Below are 22,352 nucleotides of genomic sequence, written 5' to 3'. Positions count from 1 at the left end.
TGTTTTATGAAATTAATACAATATCATATAAAAATTCCACATAATGCCAATAAAATGAAAAGTCAAAGTACAATGTTTCTTTCATTTTGTTATAATTAAAAACGCAACAGATAACTAATTTTTACACCACACAGGGTCAAATAAAAGGCCAGTTTTGGCCCGTGGGTCACATGTTTGACACCCCTGCTCTAAAGACAGGAACAGGAACTTGCTGCTTCGTGATATGAAGTATAAAGTTGCAGGGCAGAGGTGTTTATCTGAACAAAAGTAATGATTTTTTCCGGCCTCTGCAGCCAACCCGTGTCGACGCATAGATTGAAATGAGATGTGTGACGTGGGTGTGACGTGCGAAATGCTGCGCCCATACAGTTGAGAACTGGCGAAGCTTGGGAAGGTCACACTTCCCAGTTTACAGTGTTCAAATGACAATAATCAACAAAACAACATGGCCTGCAGCAGCAATGCCATTTTGTAAAAGCTGTCCCTGTCTAAAAACAGAATCACACGGATTATGAAAGAGGTGGATGAAAGTTTGCGTGTTCACGCCGTGTGTGGGCTTTCTAGGGTGATTTCTTCCCACAGACCAACAATATGCCTTTGAGGTTAACTGGGCTTTCAATTGCCACTCGGTGTGAATGTGCGTGTTGTTGTCTGTCTCTCTGTTATTTCCGTGTGACTGACTGGTGACCCGTCATTGTATATTCTGCCTTCACCCACAGTCAGCTGAGAGTGACTGAGTGACCATACGCTCAATAAAGCCTTACAGAAGATGGCGTGATGGGATGAAACTGAGCTCGGGAGGTCCAATTTATTTTCTCATGACTTTGTTTTACATTGTTAAAAAAAAAAGAAAAAAAAAAAGCTTATTCTTTTTATACATACTTTTTTATATATATAATTTAGCTCTCAAAAATGTCATACTTTCTCAGTGGGCAGCTTCCAGTTCAGTGTGACATTTGACCTCTCCATCAAACAGTAACTCATGAAACAGGAACGGATACAAGTCATTAAGCTGCACAATGTCGATTAATTGATTGTTATTCACTGTCTGATTCTTTTCTTTCTTTACTGAACCCGGAAACGGAGCAGTACAGGCTGAAAGTTCCCTTCACTGAAAAAGGAAGTTTTAGCTTCCCACTGTTGCTTGTGATTTAAGTGAAACTGTCTGATATGTACAATGCTCAAAGAAATTAGGGAACACACTTACAACGTGAAAATAATTCCCAGTAACCACAATCATTAACTCAGTGAGGGCTGGATTCAGAATCATGCAGAAAATTGACTATGGATGCAATAACACAAGATGCTTGACTGGATTCCTGTCTGAGGAACGAACCGATGCATTCATCACCCAGGAAGTGCTGAAAAGCACATAAGGCTGGGAAATTGTCCAGAAGAAGTACTGAACCTACAGCAGCAGCATAAGGGGTGACAATGGGTCTGAGAGTGTGGGGGGGGGGGGTCTAAATCAGCAGTCAAGGTACGACATCACTGACCCACAACTAAACTGGCTATGCTGGAGGATGTTGCAGGAAGCAGAACATTCCTCTCCAGATTACATTAGGTCTGTCACATATGGACAGTATGAAACTGCTCTCATCGGTAAAGAGGACAGACAGGGTGGCAGTATCAAATTTCTTTGCAAATGCCAGTTGGGCTGCATGGTGCCGTGGTGTGAGCAGAGGCCCGACCACGTCGGGTCCTTATGCTGCCCTCGTGGAGTCCGTTTCTCTGCTTGAGCAGAAACACTTCCTCACTGGGCAGGTTGATATCCCAGGCGTTGCATCTTCATGATTATGTGTTCCCATAATGTTTTGGAGCAGTTGGGTACATTTTTGTGGGGCTGTTAAATCCCAACAGTATAATTGCTGGATACAATTTTCACTCAAACTTAAAATGAATTTGCTACAAACACACCGTCAGTACAAACCCTCAGGTGGCGATGGTTCCTAGAGTGAGAGCTCACCTTTAGGTTCTGTCCATCAAAGGGCAGTGAGCCGCTGACCAGTGTGTAAAGGATTACTCCCAGACTCCAGACATCCACTTCAGGGCCATCGTACTTTTTTCCTTGGAAGAGTTCCGGAGCCGCATACGGCGGCGAGCCACAAAACGTGTCCAACTTGCTGCCCACGGTGAACTCATTGCTGAAGCCAAAGTCGGCTATCTTAATGTTCATATCTGCGTCTAGCAATAAGTTCTCTGCCTGCAGGGGGAAGAGAGGGCAAATGTACAGTTATTGACACTATATGTCTCATGTTAAGACCGCGAGAGATTTTCTCAGCAGGGATAAGATCAGGTTCTCACCTTTAAATCCCTGTGTACTATCCTCCTTTGGTGACAATACTGCACTGCAGACACAATCTGAAATACAATCACACATAAAGTCAGAGGGCACTACAGGTGCATTACACATTAAAAAGAGGCAGGGAAAAAAAAGGCTTTCCACAACAGTCACATAAAGAAAGAGAGTTTGGTTTGTCAATCTAGCAGCCTGAAAGTAGAAAGATTTGCCAATTCATGTTCACATTTGAAGAGCACAAGCAACCACTGTAATAACTAGTATAAAGACACAAAGCTCTTTTTTTCTGCTCTAAACAATCCATAGTTATGATCATTTCTATGTCAAATCATGTCAGTGGGGAAGGTTAAGGACAGACGGGTTAATTTATAATTTTTTCTTTTTCTTTTTAAGAAATTGATCATAGATGTACCAACAGAGGTATCCACTACATTTTGCCTCCAGATGATGGGGGCAGGAAACTGACTATAACGAGCAGTAATTTTCAGTCTGAGGTTTTAGAAAATGCATTCCTGCTGCGAGTGGCTGCCTCTCCTGCTAAAAACCGTGTGGGACACGGTTGCTATGACAGTTGACGAAGACATCTCACTAACATATGTCAGAATAGTCATTAATTATACAGAAAACACATCGTTATTTGACAGAAGCCAACCACCTACATATGCAGAGATAAACATGTTTACCTTTCTGGGTTTTGAACCGCACACCAAGAGAAATGTACACAGACTGTCCCACACACTTCCTTTGATTCATCCAACACAATTATTGCGAGACCTCAAACAAAAACTAACTTGGATCATCAATTGGTGATTGTGAAATAAGGAGTTTTTTTGCCCCCCCCCACCTCTTTTCTGTGTATAAATGAGCCTCTGCATTCAATAACGTCTGCCATGTGCCTTGTTGCCCCTGCAGCGCCACTAGGTGTCAGGACAGCATCCGTGAGGAACTTGTTCTGAACCTCCTGCCTTCTCAGGCCAAGCTATCTGCTCTCCACCTCTCCTCTGCAGTCAGTGACGAAGCTTGATCTTGGTGCATGCGGTCTTCCCTCTGACAACGGTAAGAGAGTGACGACAGGCGTGCGAGCGTTGCAATACTGATGACTCACCTGTCTGAACTTGGCCCTGGCCTCCTTCTCCTTCATTCGGCCGTGAGCCACGAGATAGTCAAATACCTCTCCTGTAGGAAGAAGAAATGAATAATGATTAGTCCGGGTATAGTTGCATTTTTTTATGTCACTTCAAGTAAAACTAAGGTTTCCACGGATATTTTCAGACTCATTTTGAGGAAATGTACCAAACCTGTTAAATTTAGTACATGAGATCCTACATAGATTTTTTTTTTACACAGTATTTGTATGCGTCTAATATAATTCTCTAAAACAGCACTACATTTATGTAATCAACAACATGTAATTAATTTAGTCAACATGCATTATTGATTCCACTCACCGCCACTGGCATATTCCATCACCAAATAAAGTGTCTTCTCTGTTTCAATCACTTCAAACAATTTCACTGCAGGACACGTAAAGAAAAGAAAGCAGCAAGAAGTGGGTATAAGCTAAATTAGCCGTTAGAAAACATATGGAGGTTTTTATAATTGATGTTAGCTCATTTTACTGATCTGCTAAAACTACAAAAATGTACTCAAAGTTCATGAAGACAATATTTTCACTACTCATATTTTCCATTTGTTGTTATTGTTGACATTGTTGCACAGTATTAGTTCAATTGGCAATGCTAATCATTCACCAGCATGTCGCAGGTTACTGTTGAAACTTACCTATATTTGGATGATTCAGTAACTTCATTATTCTTACTTCCCTGAAGAGCTGCGGAAACAGAGAAGAATATTTAATGCACCAAATCACAGCAAATGCTATTACAGGACTCCACGTGACCCAGACTGTGAACTGTCTGCCGCCATTTCTCGAACAGGAAACCACCGTTTGAAAACAAAAAGAGCTGAGCCACAACAAACTCCAAAGTGTGTATTGATCTGAAGCTGTATTACACTTCACAGACAATTTTAATACTGGAAGATAATGGGACTATTGCACCGTGGCAGAAGCGGTGGCAACGACGGACCAAACCCTGAACCGACACTGATAAAGGACAGAATGAGAAATCCACCACCATGCTGCAGTTCAGCAAGCTCGCAAATCGACACTCCAAACATGCAGTCAGCAGCACTGCACAAAGCCCAGCCACTGCAGAGCAGCAGTGCAGGCTTATAGTTTGGCATCTGCTGCCTAATATAATCACTGCATCATAACATGCAAATATGAGTAGCGACATTATACCGACGCTTATAACGAGCTAAATATGATCTAAAACGCAAGGATGTAATAGTGTCTCTTCACTGCAGTTGTTTTCATTCTGAAGAATTAGCCATAAAATTAAAATGGTATTTTTGATTGTAAATTACATTTTTTTTTATTGTACGAGTCGGAAAAAGAGAGATTCAGAGTAATAGGCGTTTAGAACGGTCTCTTCAGTCGTGGCGTGACTGCGCGTCAGACGAGCTCCTGCAGCCACTTAGAGGTGCCGTTGAATCATTTACATTCTGCTGATTCTCGGTTTAGCCACGCTCAGGCTTTGTTGGAGTGTTACATTTCCAACACCAGCAACTGGGATTTTGCACCCTCTGTGACGTGAGACAGGACACAGATTTTTTTCGCCATTTGACCTGTATTTGACAGAAATATTTGCCAGTTTCGAAAAAAAAAATGGAGATCACATGCGCATCATATTCTAACAGGTCAGATTGAAATAAAAACTTTTTTTTTTAAAAGACTGGGTGAATGAACACTGCTGCAGTGTGGTTGAATGGGTGTACAGCAGAGTGGCCATGTAACTTCTTTACTGGCCTTCTTGCATAAGTGTGAGGATAGTCTATGTTTCTAGGTCATCAAACAGCCATTCTACCAGTGTGAGCAGGCCCGACTCTGTGGGACCTCTCAGCTACAGTCTGGTTCAACAACATGCAGGTGCTCTGTCTCAGACTAATTCGTTCTTCTGTTCTCTGTCCTAACTTGCTCGCCTGCACTTTTTTTCTCCCCCCTTTCTTCTTGGCACCGCGAGTCTCATTAGACCTGACACACACGTACACAGAGCTCCTGCAAAGGGCTCCAAGTATAAATCTTTAATACTAATGTTTTTGTCAGAAAAATCCAACAAAAAGCATATGGTTAAGAAAACCATCCAAAATGTCCCTGCATATAAACAAGTGCTGTCTGTGTGGCTTCAGTCTACATAATTCCTCAGTGCCACAGAGCTTCATTGTTGTCCAAAAAACTATTACAAGCACATTAGTAAGCCACAATGACATTTTCCTTCATTGTAATAAATGCTGCAGCTTATATCTGAGAAAAGCCCAAAAATACAGTTCCCACAGCTGTAAACACTGAGTAGAGTACCAAATAAAGACTATTCCATAGCAGAAACAATCCTAGATGCAAAATTTATGATAATTTAATAACATTTTTCTCAATCTATGTGGAAACTTCAGAGGTATATTAAGAACAGAATGCAGAGAAGCATTGTAAGATGGATTACCTTTCATTCATTTCTGATGGATTTTTTTGGTCAGTAAACTTCACCGAGGCCCGACTTTTCTTTAAACTGTGATTTTAGAAGGGGGCTCATTGCAGTAGTGGTTAGCACACAACAATACCTGCAATCTCAGTCCGGGTTAGGGCCGGGGGTCTTCCTGTGCAGAATGTTTATGTTCTTTCAGTTTCATCTACGGATTTCAGTTTCCTACTATAATAATTTGAGAGGAAAATTATTCCATATGAACACCACATCTTCGCAGGAACAACATGCATCTTTGTTTGTTTCATAGTTGTTCATGAGTTTATTCAACTAAATCGGAACACTGTGACCACATTTGTGAATTAATATACAATGCACTGCATGTTTACCAGGCCTTGTGACTGTGTGTACTCACACCAAGAGTGTGGCCTGCAGATTTAAAATTAGAAAGAAATCGGTCAATACTGTGTTACATATTTTAAAGGAAAATAAGCGAACACAGATCTTACAGTGTCGTTTAGCGGTGGGAGCGAGGTTTTGTCCACAAAAGCTTCCGGGGCCTGAGCGGATCAGAATAGCAAGCTCGTCTAGCGTGGCAAACCCTGCTCTATATTCATCAGCTGCTGCGTCGGCCTGAGAAGTTCCCCCATGGTAACAAAGTCAATTAGAGTGGAAACACACTGACACAATAACCAAAAGATGTCCTGCTGTAAACAAGAACAAACACACAAGTGACGGACTGGACTGTGAATCCGTCCACGTGCTCCAACACGTGATGCATCACTCAAGGAAGAAATTCTTCATTATTCTGGATGAGTGATGGACTAAAGAATTAGTGATGTATCTCAGTCTCCTATCTATTCCTCTCTGCTCGGTTCTGTCTCTCTCTCTCTCTCACTCTCTCTCTCTCTCTCTAGTTTGCGTCATTGCCCTAAAGCCCCTCACATGGGAAGCACGCATGCAGCCACTTGGAAACAAAAATTAGAGCAAATCTGAGAAGGGAGGTAGAAAACGACAACAAACAGCAAGCCTGTCAATACGAATTCAAGATGCAAGTAGCCACCATGGAGGGTGAAAGGAGATAATGAGTACGGGATCTTTGATCCAGGCAGCTATTAATATTGATAATATCTACTGGCACAAAGGGAAGTCACAGCATGGCACCGTTAAGGTGGCTGTGAACAAACCAGTCAGTGAGGTGAAGTTCCTTGAAAGACTAGATGACCTTCCTTTAAAGAAAACAAATCAAAAGGGCCAATCCAATTAGGCTGATAAATTGAGAAAGCGATTTTTAGAACATGACTCCAAGAATCACTGCAAAGAAAACGTACATCACACCATTTCCAATGTGCCCGAATCTCTATAGTCTGTGCCAGTGACCTACTTCCAGCCACCGAGGGGCGCCCAGACTCCCAAACTAGCCTTAATTACAGCAGAGCCCCCATGCAGAAGGAGCCCAACAGCAGATATCAGACTGGAAACACTTACAGGAGGACTGGGCTGGACTATTTCAGTCACAGCTGCTCATCTGGCTCATTCAAAATGCAGATTATTGATAGGATGAGTAGTCTGGAAGCCCTGGTCTCTCTAGTGTGTGTGTGTGTGTGTGTGTGTGTGTGTGTGTGTGTGTGTGTGTGTGTGTGTGTGTGTGTGTGTGTGTGTGTGTGTGTGTGTGTGTGTGTGTGTGTGTGTGTGTGTGTGTGTGTGTGTGTGTGTGTGTGTGTGTGTGTGTGTGTGTGTGTGTGTGTGTGTCAAGTAGCACTCTAAAAGCCTGTCGGTTAATAACTTTCTGTTTGTCATAGAAAGAAAGACAGAGAGGCTCCCAGAGGGATCCAAAGTGTCACTGACATTCGGACAGACTGTCCTGTCCCATCCTTCACTCCTGAAGTCCTCAAAATAAACCTCCCGAAGAAAAGCTACGCCTCTTTGTATCTCTCTTGCTCTGCTGCTGCAGAGATGTGACCCTCATTATTTATTATCCACAACAGTAGGAGGCCACGATGTGAAGCAACAAACCTCCGTCTCAAATTTAGTTTGAAAAGTTTATAAAAAGGCTAAAAGCAAAATATTTATCACCATGTCAAGTTGCACATATCCAAGCAGTTTTAACATTTGATTTGTGTCATGATTCACCTCAGACAACACGACTCTCGGTCCAATCACATTCCACTTGTCTGGACAAGGCCAAAGCGCCAGTCGCCCATAGGCTCATGAGCATTTCATTGGCTAATGCAGAGTGGCAGGCAGAATAAAGACATAAACAGCCATTTAAAGGGCTTGACCCCATAGTGAGGTTTTTTGTTTTTTTTTTGCAACTGGCAGAAAATACACACAAAAAAAAAGAGCCATGGTACGTTGCTCTGAGAGCTTCCTGATGGCATCTCACAAATATACACAGACAAAAAAGCAAGGCTGAGGGGCGGCACTTTGGCACCGTCACATGTCGGGAAAGAGGAAATCATTTTCTGGCTTCATTTACTCTCTTCGCTCTTTGCAGCCTTTTTTGCGTCACAAACCAAAACCTTCCACTTTTTCCCCCCACAAATGTGTCGGTGTTCAGCATAAAAAAAAAAACCCACAATGGTTTCATTTGATGTGAAATAACACTGACCTAACACATGCTGATCAAGTAACATTTGGATATTTTGTGGATTCTGTTGAACCAGTGAAAAGGAACATCTCTCATTTACAGATTAGAAGGAGGCAGGGTGCCGTGGGATGGTGGAATGAGTGCCGCGTTTGCTCGGTGGATGAGGGGATTAGCGGAAAGGCCTATTTTAGGGCTAAAATGCCGAAAAACCATGACAACGTCAACATCCCTGACCACAGATGACATGTGATGCATTTCCTGTGGTTGATCTGAGGAGGTGCTTTGGAAGCTTAGCTGACCTCATTTCCTGTCAGACAGAAACCAACACAAAGACACAGTAGAAGTCACGGGCCATAAGGAAACACAAGAGGTTCATTTTGACATCATGACTCATTCTAGCTCCTCCTGACCTCCCTTTAAAAAGAAATTATTGAACCACGGGCACAAAGCCAAGCTGAAGAACAAGTGATAAAAAATTTAAAAAATCATACATCATCAGCTTGACTTTATCTCTTCATATCTATGATAAGATGGTTGAGTGGATGATAACGTTTGTATATACGAGCGGCTTAAAGGGTACGCACGGCCACAGAGACGCATGCATATTGCACAAAACCGTGGTTGACACTTTAAAAACAGCGAGGCTCTGCCAACTTTTACGTGTACGTCTGCATGTGTCACGCAGGGTTGAGTGCATGTGTGCATGCATGTGGCTTCGTGGGATCTGTCACAGCACTGGCTGTGCCTGCAGTGCCAGATGGTGTGCCCAGAGCCTGGCTCCTTTGAGACCATAAAAACAGAGATCAGTGGCATTTTGACAGGCTGACGTGAAAGACTGGCCGTTACCGGCGAGTGGCAACAAAAACATGGCCGAACCTCATTCACCCACGCCGGCAGACAGAATTCCAAATAAAAAGGCAGCGACGGAGCGTTGACGTTACAGATGGTTCAATTATTCTCGAGGTTCACATTGACGACAAATTTCTCCAGTCTCGCTACAACTTCATTTAATTCATTGGAGCACAATGGGTCAATGCAGCAGCTTTCAAGCTACATGCATGTAAAGCCTGAGTCACTTATTCAATAATTATGCCTGTTTTTTTATAGCTGCTTCTGAGATTAGCAGAGTCAGCAGTACAGCGTGCTGTTTTTAACCATGAAAATGTGTGCTGTGGTCGGATCAATTTATGGCGCAAGACGTTGTTTTGTAGAAGTATAAAGACCACAAGGTCATTAATGTCAGACAGGATTTTTGTGTATAATTTTACATTCATCCTCTCCTTTTTCCAGAGCAAGGGTCGTGTTGGGAGCAGGAGAATGAGGGGCAGCCTTGGAAAATGAGAGGGTGAAATTCAGTCTGGACCTGAAGAATGTTTCAAGAAAAAAAAAAACACACACCAGAGCTTCTATGCATCCCTGCTGTATTCAGGGTCACAGAGTCTTGAAGCTTCTCTGCCAACACGGGGTGAAAGGCAGGGCACGACAAGGACAAAAATACAGAATGTCAGCAAGAAACGCTGAAGATCAGCATTGCAGACAATATTGAGCGGGCCTGTTGGAGGATAAAATGATCTACAGAACATGTGAAGATCCTCAGTTCTAAATTATATTTTGACCTGCCATGTTTGATTCTGGGAATTAATTTGAAATAGCATAGCAATAATTTCCCAAACAAATACTAAAAGTACTACAAGTCCCAAAAATCCATAAAAGGAGAGAGCAAGTGATAGAATTCTTCTTTGGTTTTTTTTCATCAGGCATTACTTATTCTTTTCAAGGTCTCAAAAGAAACCCATAAATACTGTATCAAGGTGGAAGTTTCCATTAATATATCCATAGTGGAGCTTGCACAAGGATAGCATAGGACATTGTGAGTCAATGAGCCAATCAATGGAGTCCAGGAGACGACTGCTGCATTATAAGATATGCTCCTGCATTGCAGATGGCACATCTGGATACCATTACCAGAATCTATAGCTCCTGAGCAAAGGGCAATAAAATGTCTACATGTATGTCTCCCCACACACATAAACAATAAGTACACAAGAAAGAACTACACAAATAGGCCAAAAAACCTCAAACATATCTGCATATCCACTTGTAAAAGCTTTAGTGTATATGTGCCATTACCCCAATAACAGCTTTCAAAAGATTTTTTCCATATTGACCATATCGGGTCTACTGCAGCTGACATCTGAAAGGCTCACTGAATAATTGATCACAAAGATCCTGATTGGTGCACAGACTCACATGATACATCTGCCCTGTTACGTTCATCACCAGGCAGCGGACAACCTGACCCACCGGGTCTGAAACCACTCACGACCTCGACAGGAACCAGACTTGCGCAGTCACAGTCAGCCCATATGAGGACTCTTCACGGGGAACTCTGAAGGTTCATTATCGCTGCTTGTGTGGCGATTACAACAGCCACCGCTGTACAACAAACGGTCTCATGCATTCAAAATAATCTCACATTGATTAGATGCATATGAAACCAAGTGCTTGGATTTCACATAGTGTCTTTGCACTGATTGGTGAAAGGTTTGACCCCAAAAGATCCAAAACAATTGCAGGTTCTTTACCATTCTACTTTGCCTACCATGACCTGCCTTCATTAATTAATTCCTTCGAGGAGTTGATTATGTTCTTGTACAAGCAGGGTGACTGACATGTTCGGATGCTGATTATCATTATTATTTCGTAATTAAGACACTCACATGAGTAACATTTCCACACCCTTGTGGCTTATGGGGAGGGAGAAACCATTAAGACATTACCAGCCGTTAGTAGGTGTGGTGGATATAATGGCCCATCATGATTACGAGACAGCAGTTGCTTAGTAATTACTTGTGATCTTTTACTGAAACGCTGAAGTTAAAATAGCAGCAGTGGGAAACCATACTACGATAAGGTCATGGCCATGAAAAGCATTCCCGTCAGTCAGCTGCACACCTGATTTATTTTTAGGTTCACAGTAGGTGATGCTGGCTCAAGCCTTTCATTTCACATGGTCCAAGCCACCATGAAGACGGCATGAGTACAAGTGTGTCTGGCTAGTTAGTCAGTTAAAAAAGACCTGGGTTGGGACTCTGTAATCAGGAAACTGTCCCAAAGCCTTTGTTCTAATTGGTTGTGAGTGTGAGACAAGGGTAAGTGACAAACAGGCTGTCAAGGGTATTTTTAGCGGCTCATAGCCACAAACCAACAGTCAAGACTGAAGGGAGGAGGGGGAAGGGGGCGGCTGGAAATTAAACAACACTTGTGGTCTCTCCTGACTACATCTGATTACATTATGTAAAGCAGCACATCCTGAGTTCAAAGAGCAAAGTAAAAGGGTGACAAAACATGAGCAGTGACTAATGGCGAAGCCACGCACACTCCAACCGAGACATTATTGTCTCCATGTGGCCTGAAAAATGCCAACTCACCTTCTGTAGACTAGTCGGATTCAGCTGGGTTTTGTCTATAATCTTCACTGCCACCTTGAGAGAAGAAAGACACAAAGACAAAAATAGTGTAAGAAAGGGACGAGAGGGTGGGATGCAGACAGGAGGAGATAAAAGACAACGCAGATGTCAAAGCTAATTCTAGTTGTGTTTTGGGTGTGCAGTGAAAGCCTTGTGTTGAAACCAACTATCCTCATTATTTCACTATTCTGCTGCAAGGTGGCTTTGTCAAAACATGTCACAGCTCAAATTGTGTATTCAGCCTGAACACACCTTAAAGCCACTCGACTTGGTAGTCTGTGAGGACATGCGGGTGTGATTGGCAGCGTAAAAAGGCAGAAATAGTATTGGTTTGGTTCTTGGTGACGAATAGATTGTACAAGGACTCTCATTACACGCCGATAAAGAGACATAATCACAGAAGGTACGCTGTATAGAGTAAACTGTCCCAGTCCAGTGGCCTGGTCAGTGTTTGAACGACTGCAGGTTGCTGAGCTACTGTTGGTCTGGCAGCTTTTTGCTGGACAGCAGTCTAGACCATCCATCTCAATAATCACCCCGAAGTGCACGCTGAAACAGAGCTACTCTCCTCACTTCTGAGAGCTCAGCAGCTTTTACGAAACCACAGGCTGAGGTGGACTGCAGACACACTCTAAACCCTTACATTATGCCGAGTAGGGATTGACAGAGACGGGTCACAATATAACATGATTACTTTGAATTAGTATTAGTCATATGACAGCTGAGGAAAGCAATGGACACTTAAGCACACACACACTCGTGTAACAAAAAGTTATTGAGATTGATTGAGGTAATTGTGTCAACTTGCAAAAAGTTCTGTGTATCTGAAACCATTCTTTAGAATTGATAATGATACCATGGGAAACGTAAACAAAGCTTTTCATTTTTTTAGCAAGCAGCAATACAATGAAGGAAGAAGAGCTTCACGTTATTTGCTTGAGATATTAATCCGACAACTGTATATTTGATATTCCCAGATGTGTGCATTTACTCCAAAAAACGGCTTCTGTCAATGCACAAACACTACATAGTTTGGGAGTTGGTTTTTGGTACATAGAGACAAAAAGCTAAAAATATACCAGCATCTGTTTTTGTGATGTAACCTCTGACAATCATCGTAAAAATCGGATTTTGTCACACTACAAAGCGACAACTCAAAAGGATGAAACAGATAAAAGCGCTTTAGATGGTTCAAGCCTTTCAGAAACTGGTTCTGATTTCTCGAGGCCTCACCTACATTTGCCAATCATTTGTATTCTTATCTTTAAGTTTGCAAAGCAGCATCTAAAACCTCTTCCCTCGTAGGTGATGTTTGATTTCAAGTTCACAATTTCTATTTTTATCTTTTTCAATTCAACACTTCAACTTAATGCTTTCTGTGCTCAATTATTCGATGCATATACGAGACAGAACACCATGACCACTACCAGATATTGTGTGGATCTCGTTTGACATTTCATATGCAACAAACCGGATCCACTTCTGCAGCAATTTGAACTACAATAGCTTGTCTGTTGGATTGGATCACATGGGCCAAGCATTGCTTCCTGTGCTTCAATGAGCCTGGATCATTCATGACACCATCATTGTGTCACTGCTTTGTTTTTTTTGTTGTTTTTTTTTAAAGTTTAACAATCCACTTTGAGGACAAAATATCTGCTTTCCCAGTACCCACTAAAAACGTGTCATGATTAAGAGATTATCAGGGGTTTTTTTGGTTGGCGACCACCTGAACAGAGGTACTTAGTGTTGTTGTTGATGAGTGTATACAACCGGCAGCAGTTTACACATTTTTGCACTCGGAAGCTAATTAACTATCACGGTGGTCAAAGACATGTACCACGTAATTACAACATCCCTAGTTTGGGTTCTGTCAGAGCTCAGTCATGTTTCTCGTCACACTTGCATATTTAAAGTACTTCTAACGATTGCATGAAGACACTTTAAAAGTAAAGTACAATCCTGGTAAACCTTGTCATTATTTAATGATATGCAGGATAAGAAATGAATACATGTACATGTTTTATCGACAGAAGGTTGAACTTAAAACTTAAATTGCTTGTACATTTTCTTTTGAGGGAACATTGTTGCTGCCTTTTTTCTCTTTTGCAAACAAAATAAATAAATACTTCACATCGGCTACATGCATTGCTTTATGGGACTAATAGCTACTTTTTCCCGATGCTGTCGATGTTCAACTGTTTAATGAGACCAACAACACCCTGATCGTTCGTCTCACTGCAGAACAGTGGGAGAGGAGAAACTGCCTTTTGCCTTTTAATGATGCCAATATAGTGTTCATTATTGTCGGTTTTAACAGCATCATTTTGTCTTCAGGCTTGAGGAAGATTAAGAAGCATGCTTTAGTGGACGCAGACACTGGCTGTAATCCTGAACAGTCTGTTCAGGGAAAATCCTGAGACCAAATGCTGAGTCATGGTGCAGAGAATGCAGGTTATTCAACCTGAACCGGGCTTTTCCTGGAAACGTATTGCAAAAGCTGCAGTGATACTTAAGTCTGCCCAAAGACAGCAGCCCTCCTCTGTTATGACACCAGCTGTGACGGCAAAAGAAGCTAAGACCAGCACGAAGAAGAAAGAGCAAAGTGAAAGTCTGCAGAAAGGCTTACTGTGTGCGCAAACAACCAATATGCAGGTGGTGCCTATTGGCAACCCACCATTGGTCGGCAGGTGCACGGACAGATTTTCTCTTTTCCTCACTGCTTTGGTCCTTTTTTGGAAGAAACTCAGGATGGAGGCATGCATGTTTATCTTTGTAAGCTTACAGGTGCGAAAACGTATCCCCCCCCCCAATTGTACAAAGCAGAGGAAACCATTACAGCTCATGTGCAAATATTTAACCTTTTTGTTGTTTGATTAGGAGATTCGGAAGATGTACAGAGGGCATCACACCATACGCGACAGTTTGTGTGCATGTTGCAGCGTGCTTGTTCACTCTAATAGATTTGAGGGTGAATTATTCAGTTCCACAGTGACAGAAGGGCAATGTGCATCACTGTTAATTATTCAGCGCAGTCGAAACACGGGGGCCATATGCTCGTCACCGTATGCAGGTCTGGTGAGAGTGTCTTAATATTCAAGAGTACATTTTTTGTACGCGAGCAGAGGACACGGTCAAGAAACTTTACTGAGAGCATCACGTGTGACCATGTGTGCTCTGTGTCTTCCTCTGGACTGTGATTTCTTTTTTTAACCGAGCAACCATAGGGTTGAGAGCTCAGTGCCCTGGAGGGAACTGCTAACAGATACCGACTGTACATTCCCATGGGTTTAAAGTATATATGGATGGTTCCAATGCGTTTTCCTGCTCAGACAACCGAAAACCTCTGGCGAAAGCCTGATCATCAGGTAATGATTCGAACCAGGTACAAGTTGAACACGGCCTAAGAGAGCCAACCTCTGCTCCAATAATAATAATAATAATAAGTGTATGTATCAAAAGAAAAAAAAAAAGATTCATCTGTAAAATATGAAGCCAGGCAACTACTTTAATAACAAAATTACTTCTTCGTGCTATTCATACTTTCTTTGTGGTTTAGATGATATTGAAAAGGAAATCATAATGTTTGAAGAAATAATGCACGTCGACAACATAAACTTGGATCACTTGGAGAATGAGAACATAATCAAAGAGATAAGCAATCACCGCCTCGACTGAGATTTTCAGGAAATGCAGTGGCAGTGTCACAAACACAAGGATTAAAAAAAACAGCACTCAAATCAGCTTGGGGTCAACCAAAGCTAAAGGCTTGATATCTATTACTTTCCTTTTGTCGTACGAACGCATCCACAAATACATGAACATTATCGTGTGAAGATTTGTTGACGACGGCAAGATAGATGGGGAAGAGAAGTTCGCCTCGGGCTCAGTTCACACATGAACGATCTGCTGGACATGGTATCACTTTTCTATAATCACTTAGAAAAAGTATGACATGCACAAAGCAACCTTTTCATAATGTTCGCCGTACAAACGATGCTACCAGAAATGTTTTTTTTTTAATGCAGAAACATTTTCACAGACATTGTGATGCAGTTTACCGAAGGCACGCTTGAATCTGTCAATGTCATTCTTGTCCACCTACTTCCTACGTGCAGAAAAAAACTACTGCGTGCCACCGCATCGCACAGAAGGCTTGTGTTTTTCTCTAAACGGAGACAAGGGCATAATGAAAATGTACTCTGGAAGCCATTTTCAGGTACTCAAAACACTACTGTTGTGTGAATGAACAGCCAAACGCAACTAAACGTTTACAGCTTTCACTTGAAAACACTGGCATGTAAACAGGACACCTCCTCCACAAGAAAAAAGAAATGAGTTCATTTTTTTTGGGGGGGGGGGGACCCCAACAAATAAAATAAAAAAAAAAAGTTAATTCTGGCATTTCATCCTTGGGCGAACATTTCCAGTTGTCTGCATTAACCAGATTTCTTGACTATTTAGTCAACAGTTATCAGACAAGCCAAAGGTTTTGCCCATGATGTTTCGAGAACAAGCTGTGAACTCTCAAACTGGGACAATGAGAAATATAAACCTTCACATCAAAAGACACCATTGTTTAATATCATTTCTTGGGGGGGGGGGGGGCGTCTAAATATGTAATATCGATGAATACAGAATAGGGCTGGATGTTATATTAGAAATGAGTGGTTATTTACAACATTTACAATATCAATATTGTAAAAAGACTGACGGAGATAAATTGTGTTTCCATTCATGATGAATGCACCTGAAGTAGCAGTGTTGACAACAAATGTACTGCTCTGCTTCTGAACAGCTACTGTTGAGAACTGCAAACGTCTAAAATAAAACAAAAAAAAAAGGTCCGGAAAGAGAAAGAGCACCGTTATGTAAAAGTACAAATCCCAAAGCAGAAAAACACATTGTAAGCAGAAGTGTTTACTTATGGCAACAACATCATGGTATATTGTTTATTCTATGTTTGAGTAATATCCACCCATAATTGATAAAGCTCTATTCAATTCAGGGTTGTGTGGCACTGGAGCCGATCCGAGCTTACGATGGGAGAAGGCGGGGTCCAACCTGGACCGACCGCCAGCCCATCATGGAGCAAACACACATTCAGATTTACAACTACCTGTTATTTTGGGTCACTAATACAGTGCAAAATCCTTTTGGGATCATGGAAGGAAACCAAAGTACGCATAGAAAGTATGTTTGCTGCAGCGGGAGAACATGCAAACTCCAGGCATCATGCACAAATGTGTTTAAGGGTTGATTCGACATCAGGTCGAGAGCTGTTTTGGCCAAACCATTAGCAGATCAAGCAAATTAATTACACCGTGTTAATAATTCAATCCCTGCTGTGATCAATTAGGTGACAGAGCCGATTAACGTTGCCGTTATAAACATCACAATAAATTTATGTCACAGACAGTTGTTGTTTTTTTTTGTCATTGCTCTTATTAATATCCAATCATTTCAATGTTTTTTGGACAAAACTCCAAATTGAAAAGCAAATTCAATCACACAGTGATTCAATCAGCTCATTACAAAATCATTTCACATATAATTGCTAAATTAAAATGCTTAAGACTGGCACTGCTTTATCGCCACTTCATGCTGTGAAAAGGATGAAGGCATATGGCAGAGGGAGGCAAATGTTTCCATCAGTGCAGCTGAGCATGTATGTGTGCTTGTGTGTGTGTGTGTATGTGCGTGTGTGTGTCCACGTCCTGTAGTCACCCTCTGCGGTAGAGCGAGGCAGAGAGGACACTGTCACCGAGAAGTGACTGCCCCTTTCCATTTGACAAAGTTCATATTATGTGTTGTACTATCTGGGAGGAAAGGGACTTAAACCAAGATAGCATCGGTTCTAGTGGGATCCGTTCATCCGCCTGTTTTCTCGCGAGCGCTGCTCCATGTCTTTGCATTCTGATGAGCCAGCAAAACCCTTTCAGGAGCACAAAGTGACGCATGACCTTCTCGGCAAACAGTGGGGAGCATACTCAATCCACCTGTTAAACAGCAGGATTAAAGGATGATGCAAAACTGTTACCTGCGGGTCGGAGGTGAATATTTACGACCTTAAAGCTCCAATATGACCCAGCACTTTGTTCCACTGAGACGATTAAAGGACACGGGTCGCTAAAGACACAGAGAGGACCTCGGAGGTGGAGCATTGGCGAAGTTGCCCTTCCCAATGGAGAAAGCGCTTTAATTGCCAGCTCATCAAGGCAGAGTGTCAATCACCCAGACAAGTTACCAGTGGTATCGCTGTGTGACAGGAGACATTTTGACCAGATCCAACCGACGCTCACCACTGTGGTCAATTACGTCGCTGTCATGACAGGAGGTCATCCATCGTGATGACAGTGATAACAGGTGGGAAATCTAGAATTACCTGGACTTCAGCTGATCCCTAGTTTTCATTTTTCTGAGGATATTATTTATGTACACATATAAGATAGGACCGCGACTGTTCATATCCCCGTACATGTGACCATATTCCAACAGTGTGGCCTCTGAATTGCTGTTAGGGAAGTTACTTGGACCTCGGTTTTCACGTTTGACCATGCCTTGATCGCATTTTGAATCCCGAAACCCACGATAAGGGCTTTAAATTGCACTGTATCACAGTTTCAAGTGAAATACTTAAGTGTGGATCCAGGATTTGCACGACCAGGATCAAACTTTATTCAAGATTCTGAAGTCAGAATAGTAGTAAATTTCATCCATATAGCACATTTTCACCATTTCAGCAGTCTGCTTTAAACTGTTGGAGCAAAGTGTATGCGTAAATGGGTGTGACTACCAACTCGGCCACAGTCGGTCTAATAGGATGTTTATAAGAGAGAAATGCGTTTACCTCAGGAGGAAAACAAGTGTGGTAGCTGAGGTATCTTTCAGTGCAATGCATTAAAAACTAACTTGCAGGCATTCTAATCCTCTCCAATCCAGATGTAGAAACATTGCAAATAAAAGAAGAAAGTTTGTCAATTTTGTGTAATATAGAATTTTATCACACAAAAAAACAACAAACTCTTGTACCAAACTTAGTCTTTGTGATTCTTTTCAATTCCAATATTAAATGTCTGGGAGTTAGGCTGTAAACATTTTTTTCTTCCTCCTTCGAAAATTCCATAGGTCACATGAAAACTTCAAAATGTGCCAGCCGAGGTTTTGAGATATTAACATGACCAACAATTAAATTACTACCAAGCTGAATAGTTGAACCATTTGCCTACAACAATAAAATGACCTAGCTAACAAGGCCTACCGTATTGTGCACAACCAATACACCATAGGGTTTTAAAAAGTACTGATGAAAAAGCCGTCTCACCTCTCGTCCAGTCAGGACATGTCGAGCCAGTTTCACTTTGGCGAAGTTGCCCTTCCCAATGGTCTTAAGGAGGCGGTAATTGCCAACATGAGGGTGCTCCTCCGTGGAGGTGAAGGAGTTGCGACATCTCGGCAGGCTGTGGCGGCTCGCCGACTTTGTCGGGGGGACAGGAGGCTCAACAAAGCCATCCACCGACGAGTGCTGTGGGAAAGTCACACAAGAGATCAGTGAGATCCTCAATTCCCCGTCGAGAAACTTGAGTTCGAGACAATGAATACTACAAGAAGCTTATTGGCACCAAAGAGATTTGAAATAGGCTGCTCACAGAGACAATGGACCAGAGTGCTGCGTAAAGGCCTCCGTGTCCCAGAACTACAATATTCAATCTGGAAACAAAGAATGAACTCGATGTATGAAGCCCAGAACCAAGAATTGGATCCAATATTCTGTATCAGGCATGTATTTGTCTCAGTATAACTAAGTTTACACAAAGACATTCACACTGAAGCATTCAATAAAAAAAACTGTAGGGGGAATCAGATTCCCTCCTTTCCTTCTGTGACACCTTAACCTCATAACCTCAAGACCTTATCTTCCACCGAACAAGATTCAATACCACAAGACAATGAACTCCTTTGAGAGTGTGCCTTGGGAAAACCGATAAAATGTGAAGTACAAAGATGCATGTACTTATAGCAATGCTCCTGGCGCCACAGGCAAACTGATAACAAGCGTCCCTGTGATATGGCGTGTGAAGGTGAATTAGGAACAGCTTGCTATAAGTACAACGCTGGCACAGACTATGCAGTCTCCTCTGGTCTGCTTCCTCGCCTCTCCAACAGCTGCTGATGTCAGTCCAGGTCAGAGATCCCATGATCCTCTGCTCCTGAGCGCCACACCCAGCCAGAGAATAAAGCCTTGGTCTGGTTACCCAGGCTCCCCTGCTCCCGTTTCACTGTGGAAACGCTACACCCTGCAGGGTACGCATCATCTCGGCTCGCCTAAATCCTGACACAGGGAGAGCTACGCTGCGAACAAACATTCCCCAGACTCTCGGTGTGTGCACGCAGTGACAGGGAGAGGAGGGGGGGGGGGGACTCAATTAGGGACCAGACAGAGTCACTGATCCTGTCATTAATTCACCACAAATACAGTTTATATCAGTAATAAAAGGCAGCTTCACAGTCCTCAGCTAAAGCAACTTCAGACTAATGCTAAAATCTTCTTGGAGCACATGTGTTACACCAGATGCACTTCCTGGTTGTGGGTTCAGGGCCTTGCTCGGGCACCCACAGTGGTGGCCTGTTGACAGTGGGGTCAGAACCAGCAGACGTCTGATCACAGGTTTGCTTTCCTAACCTCCAAGTCCACCGCCATTGCCACAAATATAAGCAAAGCCATACTTGAAAAGCTCCAGCCCGACAGTGTAACACTGTAAAAAGTGATCAATCAGCGTGGAAAGGTTGCATTCAATGCCATTATGTCTTCGGGATTGTCGGACGGTCAAACGTAACGCACACCTGTGATGACGCGCTACAATAAAAAGAAGAAGGCCATAAGAGAGCAGTTTCTATTTTGCGGCACTAAAAACCACTCATCTCTCTGAGTAATAAGTTGTTATGCAATGCAGTTCAGCTGCTAGGGGGCCCTGGGGCTGTGGTGGAGTCGAACATAGGCAGGCTAGGCTGGCTGGCCACTGCCAGCGATGCCGAGGTATTGGTTTAATAGCCAACTCGTAGGCTATGTCTGTGAGAGCAGCATTAGACAGACAGTTACATTAGCACTCCACTAAGCTGATGCATTACCCAGTGTTCAGTAATGCAGTGGAAAATGAGGAGAGAGCCGATACATCACCCTGTGCAGTTTAGCATTACATGGTTTGTTAAGTTATATAACCTCTCACTGGGCTGGATATGCATTTTCTCATTTGAATTTCATCACATGGAGATTATCATCCAGCCTGGATTTTTTCCCCCAAATTTCTGAATCTGAGACGAATATAAAATAAAATACCTTTTTCACAACATAATTTCTTAGAGACTCCAGGTCAGGAGAATCCAGACTGTATATGTCAGAGCCTGTCAGCTCCATGCAGCAGTGCTGTGGTGAGCTGATGTGAGAGGCTTCATGGAACATTCCAGCAGGCAGTAAATGGATGATTTCAATTAGTTGTGTTGCCTGCTAATAGATGCATGCCTGCATGCTGCTTGGACTCATCAGTGTCGTGGCAGCAGCGTAGTGAATAATAACAGCTCCCTCCTCCTCCTCCTCCTCCTAGTGCAGCTACAACAGGGCCCAGTCGGTGATGGATGTCACATTGCGATGCTACCGAGCGGCGGAATAAGAAAAGTAGGGCGACATCCTCCCCCCATCCCGCCTCAATATTGACGGCGTGGACTAGAAAAGCCTCGCCGGGAGCGCGAGCGAGGCCACGCGGATCCCTCGCAGGCCGGAGAGAGAGCGTTGTTATGCCGATAACGTGGCCCTGCCAGGCTCGGTTTTAGAGCCATTGGAGCCCGCGTTATCGTTGACGCAGTGCGTTGTCTTATTGTGTCCTGAAACCGGGACGGACACGAACCGAGCCGCACGGGTATTCTGGGTTTTTAACTCCCCAGTCCGTTAGGAGAGGATGTGGAGGGGGGGAGAGAGAAAGAGCCGAAAGCCTCATTGGTGGAGGGGCTCTGCAACACTGAAAGCCTGAAGAAGCGCTGCTGCCATTAACCTGCGCCAACAGAAGCACATCCCCGCGGCCGTTAGGCGCTGCTTAGTCCCCGGCCCCGGCGGCCGCGCCGGCTTCCGGTCGGGAGGGAGGGAGGGAGGCGGGGGGGAGCGGACAACAACACTCACGTTCTCGGTGTCCCGCTCGTTCACGGTGGGCAACGGCGTCCTGGTCGACATCTTGAGCGCTTCGCAGGCCGCTCAGCGATGCAGCGGGCTGGAGCAGAGCAGCAGAGCAGACACGGCGCGGTCCGCCGGGGAGGTTGGGAGGGGAGGAGGAGGAGGGGAGGGGGGGAGAGCGCGGTGCCTCCGTCCCCTCTCTACATCCCCTGTAAACACCGCAAACGGCGGCCCGGTTCACCGCAGCATAGCGCGCGCAGGGCCCCGCCGACACACCGGTTTTCCTCCTGTTGGC

The 22,352-nt window shown here is 43.3% G+C and overlaps 1 protein-coding gene across 4 annotated transcripts in view; it reads right to left on the bottom strand.

Moving 5' to 3' along the window:
* mark1 (MAP/microtubule affinity-regulating kinase 1) overlaps nucleotides 1–22,352 on the bottom strand; it is a 32,317-nt gene extending 9,965 nt beyond the window's left edge. For all 4 annotated transcript variants that reach the window (XM_080507494.1, XM_080507495.1, XM_080507496.1 and 1 more), the window contains exons 1-8: nucleotides 22,067–22,352; nucleotides 19,220–19,420; nucleotides 11,857–11,910; nucleotides 4,082–4,130; nucleotides 3,748–3,813; nucleotides 3,405–3,475; nucleotides 2,305–2,361; nucleotides 1,967–2,203 (exon numbers count right to left, since the gene is read on the bottom strand). In XM_080507494.1, the coding sequence (XP_080363620.1) occupies nucleotides 1,967–2,203; nucleotides 2,305–2,361; nucleotides 3,405–3,475; nucleotides 3,748–3,813; nucleotides 4,082–4,130; nucleotides 11,857–11,910; nucleotides 19,220–19,420; nucleotides 22,067–22,117 (786 nt within the window). In that variant the 5' untranslated portion in view covers nucleotides 22,118–22,352. The remainder of the gene's footprint in view (nucleotides 1–1,966; nucleotides 2,204–2,304; nucleotides 2,362–3,404; nucleotides 3,476–3,747; nucleotides 3,814–4,081; nucleotides 4,131–11,856; nucleotides 11,911–19,219; nucleotides 19,421–22,066) is intronic.

Source organism: Blennius ocellaris, assembly GCF_963422515.1.
Source record: "Blennius ocellaris genome assembly, chromosome: 13".
Lineage (NCBI taxonomy): Eukaryota > Metazoa > Chordata > Actinopteri > Blenniiformes > Blenniidae > Blennius > Blennius ocellaris.
Note: the sequence above shows the minus strand (reverse complement) of the source record. Positions and strands in the feature narration are given on the sequence as shown.